This window comes from Morone saxatilis, unplaced genomic scaffold (genome assembly GCF_004916995.1).
Source record: "Morone saxatilis isolate NCDOM2014 unplaced genomic scaffold, NCSU_SB_2.0 Contig17, whole genome shotgun sequence".
In the NCBI taxonomy this organism is placed as follows: Eukaryota; Metazoa; Chordata; class Actinopteri; family Moronidae; genus Morone; species Morone saxatilis.
Genome location: NW_023339729.1, coordinates 8,730,182 through 8,733,241, shown reverse-complemented (window position 1 = coordinate 8,733,241; position 3,060 = coordinate 8,730,182). Strand labels below are relative to the sequence as shown.

Here is a 3,060-nt window from a genome sequence, read left to right as displayed (position 1 = left end):
CTGAAACAATGGTGTTCTCCTGAAGAACCAATACTCCTTCTGGTCAAATCAGCAATTGGACGCGGAATGAAAACCAGGGGTTTGAGGGAAAGAGAAAACTATATAAGAAAAAGGCTGGACATCAGCCAAAGACCAGCTCCAGCAAGGAGGCCTATAAAAAACCGTCAGATCACAGGATTGGTGCCCACTTTTGTTGTTTGCTCGGAACCAAAGGGCCAAAAAATCTACCTACATCCGATGGAAATGGGCAAGCAATCCTCCACGGCGCACAAACCCCTCCATCCCTGGTTCCCGCCCAGCTCAGCTGCTCCACCATGGGATGGCCCAGTTCATGGTAATATGGACGGGCCAGTGCGCCGGATCCTCCAAAAGTCCTTAACTGGTTAACAAAAACCCGCGTCCGCAGCACCTGAGTTCCGTCGGGATTAAAGGGCGGGCTTGGGCTTCAATTAAAGTGGCGACGTCCTCAAGTGGAAACAGGAAGGAAGAAGACGCGCTCAACGGGCAACCGTAAGCAAGCTGTCACTGCAAACACCACCAAATATCCCTGCAAGAGGACCCACTTGGATCAGCTGGCAAACTCTGGTCCTCCACGGCCAAACGAGGCAGCGCCAAGGTGGGCCAAGAGCACCCTTCTTACTTCTACCAAGCCGCAGAACACTGTAAAGCGCATTGTTGGGTTATTGGTGCGCCACGAGTCGGCAAGACCCCATCCCTAAGAAGATAACCTTTAAGGGACGGGCTTTTGTGGAGGGAAGTACAAATCCCACCCTCGAGGATTTTCCTCGAAAGCTGTTTCGTATCCGCGGAGAGACCCTACCAAATTGAACATCCTGGAGGCGTCCCAAGGGAAAGGGGATTTCCTCAGCCAAGCGGCCGGGCTTGTCTATCCTCCACTGTGGGGCGTAATTGGGCTCAAGTCCATAAATCTTGTCCTGCAAAAACGTGTCAGTTTTTTTATTTGTCATAAACAGACACGAATAAAGACCAGAAGGGCAGGTTTATGGTGCATGCGCGTAAATGCATATATTCATCTCCTCTTGAAAGGTTGCATGTGTATGCTTAAATCAACCATTAGAGGGAATAATGATTTATTTTTCCTATTTGAATATTTTGCACAGGAAGACACCTTTTTCTTCTGGTATTTCCCAGTCCTAGATGCCGGGGCTCTTTCCGAAGAAGGTTTTTGGCGTCCCTTGGCGAACGGAGACCCTGGCCCGCCTAAATCCAAGCTAATTCAAAACCCCTGTGCCAGAGGGCAAGTGCGCCACAGCTGCAGATTTCCCCTTGGTGGGTCTGCTCCAACCCAAGTGATCTCCTGCAGTCTGAGAGAGGAATATCCCAGGACGGAGGTACTCCTGATTCCTCGGTTGATGACTGTGCCCTTTATTTTTGAAACGTCTGCAAACGGAACACACAAATCTGGAAAAGTCTTCGAGACTTTGCAAAGCCGGAGCGGGCTTCCGAACGGAAACTGGCCCGTCCTCAGCATCGCAAAGGTCTCCCTCCGTTCCTACCAGGCCAATGCCCGGACTGGCCCGTGTGGCGGGGGGAGGGGGCCAGACCCGCCGGGGCGCGGATGAAACGCCTGCGGCCCGCCCTGCATTCCACTGGCTCGTCGGCCGAGTTTTTAGCACGGATCTCCGACAAGTTAATCGGGCCAAATACCCGGGAAGAAAGCCCGCAAAGCCGCTGGAAAAAATGTCAGATCAGTGGGAGAGACAAACAGAGAAATGTAGAGAAGTGTTACTCGGAAGCGAATAAAACAACGAATGAAAGCACTGATATTTATGTAAAATTAAATGTATTATCGTTGAATAATAGACTTGAGATTATGTTTTCCAAAATAAAAATTTTTGAAATATAAATAATGGCTCGTTTATTCTATCTATCTATCCTATCTTATCTATTATCTATCTATCTATCTATCTATCTATCTACTCTATCTATCTATCTATCTATCCTATCTATCTGTGGTGTGTGGTGTGGTGTGTGTGTGTGTGGGTGAAATGGGGACAGTGGAGAAATGTTGAGTCCAGGAAACATAATGTGATTTATTATTATTATTATTATTATTATTATTATTATTATTATTGTTATTATCATTATAATAATAATAATAATTATTATTATTATCATTATTATTATTATTATTATTATTATTATGATATAGGTTAGGTTAGTGTTATTATTATCAACCTATATAATAGGCTACATAAACTTATAGGCCAACATTTGTTTTTAATTCCCAACATCCACACACTTTTGCTATTGTATATGTTGGCTGTAAAAGAAGGAAGCAGAAGATAGAAAAAAAGAAGAAAACAGAAGACTGTTCTATACATTTGTCTCTAAAATATAGTGATATTTATTAAAGTTCCTGTTCCCTTTCTTTATTTTCTTTATACAAGAGGCATATCTTGTTGATTTATGTAGGCCTGTTGTTATTCTTATTGTTGTCCACTTTCCTTTTCTGTAAGTTGCTTTTTTTTTGCTTAATAAAAGGAAAGAAAGAAAGAAACTCGTCGCTCCGTGGTTTTTAAGCGTCTGTTGCCATGGTAACGGTTAGAGCAACACATAACTTGCGTGCGGTTGAAGCGAAGCGCTAGCTCGGTTAGCATTGCTAACTACACTGCATTAACGTTATATTTGTCGGTGTTGTTTTAACGGCAGTTGGACGGAATGATCCGCGGGGAGTCAGCGAAGAAGGAGTTCCGACCTCTCTGTAACGCAGGTCAGCTGCAGCACGACCCTCCGTGTGCCTCCGCCCCTCTGGCGTAAAGCTAACTGTTTGTAGCACTGCGGACAGCCAATGCTCTATGAAGCGTTTCCTCTTCATACAGCGGTGGAAGAACCAGTGTTTAACTAACTCAGGCAACATTAGTATAAGTAATCTGTCACAAGTTAAAATCCTGCTTTCAAATATGGAGAGTGGTCAAGTAAAAGTAGCCTACAAAGCACCAAAATATTGCCAGTATGCGAAGTGAAAGTAGTAATTGTGCTACTCATTATTTCAGATGATGATGCATTAATGTGCACATCACTTTAATGCTGCAGCTG

General features: G+C 44.4%; 1 protein-coding gene across 1 annotated transcript in view; it reads left to right on the top strand.

Annotated features, from left to right (window-relative positions):
• The first annotated feature begins 2,551 nt into the window (after positions 1-2,551).
• mycbpap (mycbp associated protein) overlaps positions 2,552-3,060 on the top strand; it is an 11,589-nt gene continuing 11,080 nt past the window's right edge. Inside the window, exon 1 of the mRNA XM_035660360.1 lies at positions 2,552-2,734. Within this exon, the coding sequence (XP_035516253.1) occupies positions 2,683-2,734 (52 nt within the window). The 5' untranslated portion in view covers positions 2,552-2,682. The remainder of the gene's footprint in view (positions 2,735-3,060) is intronic.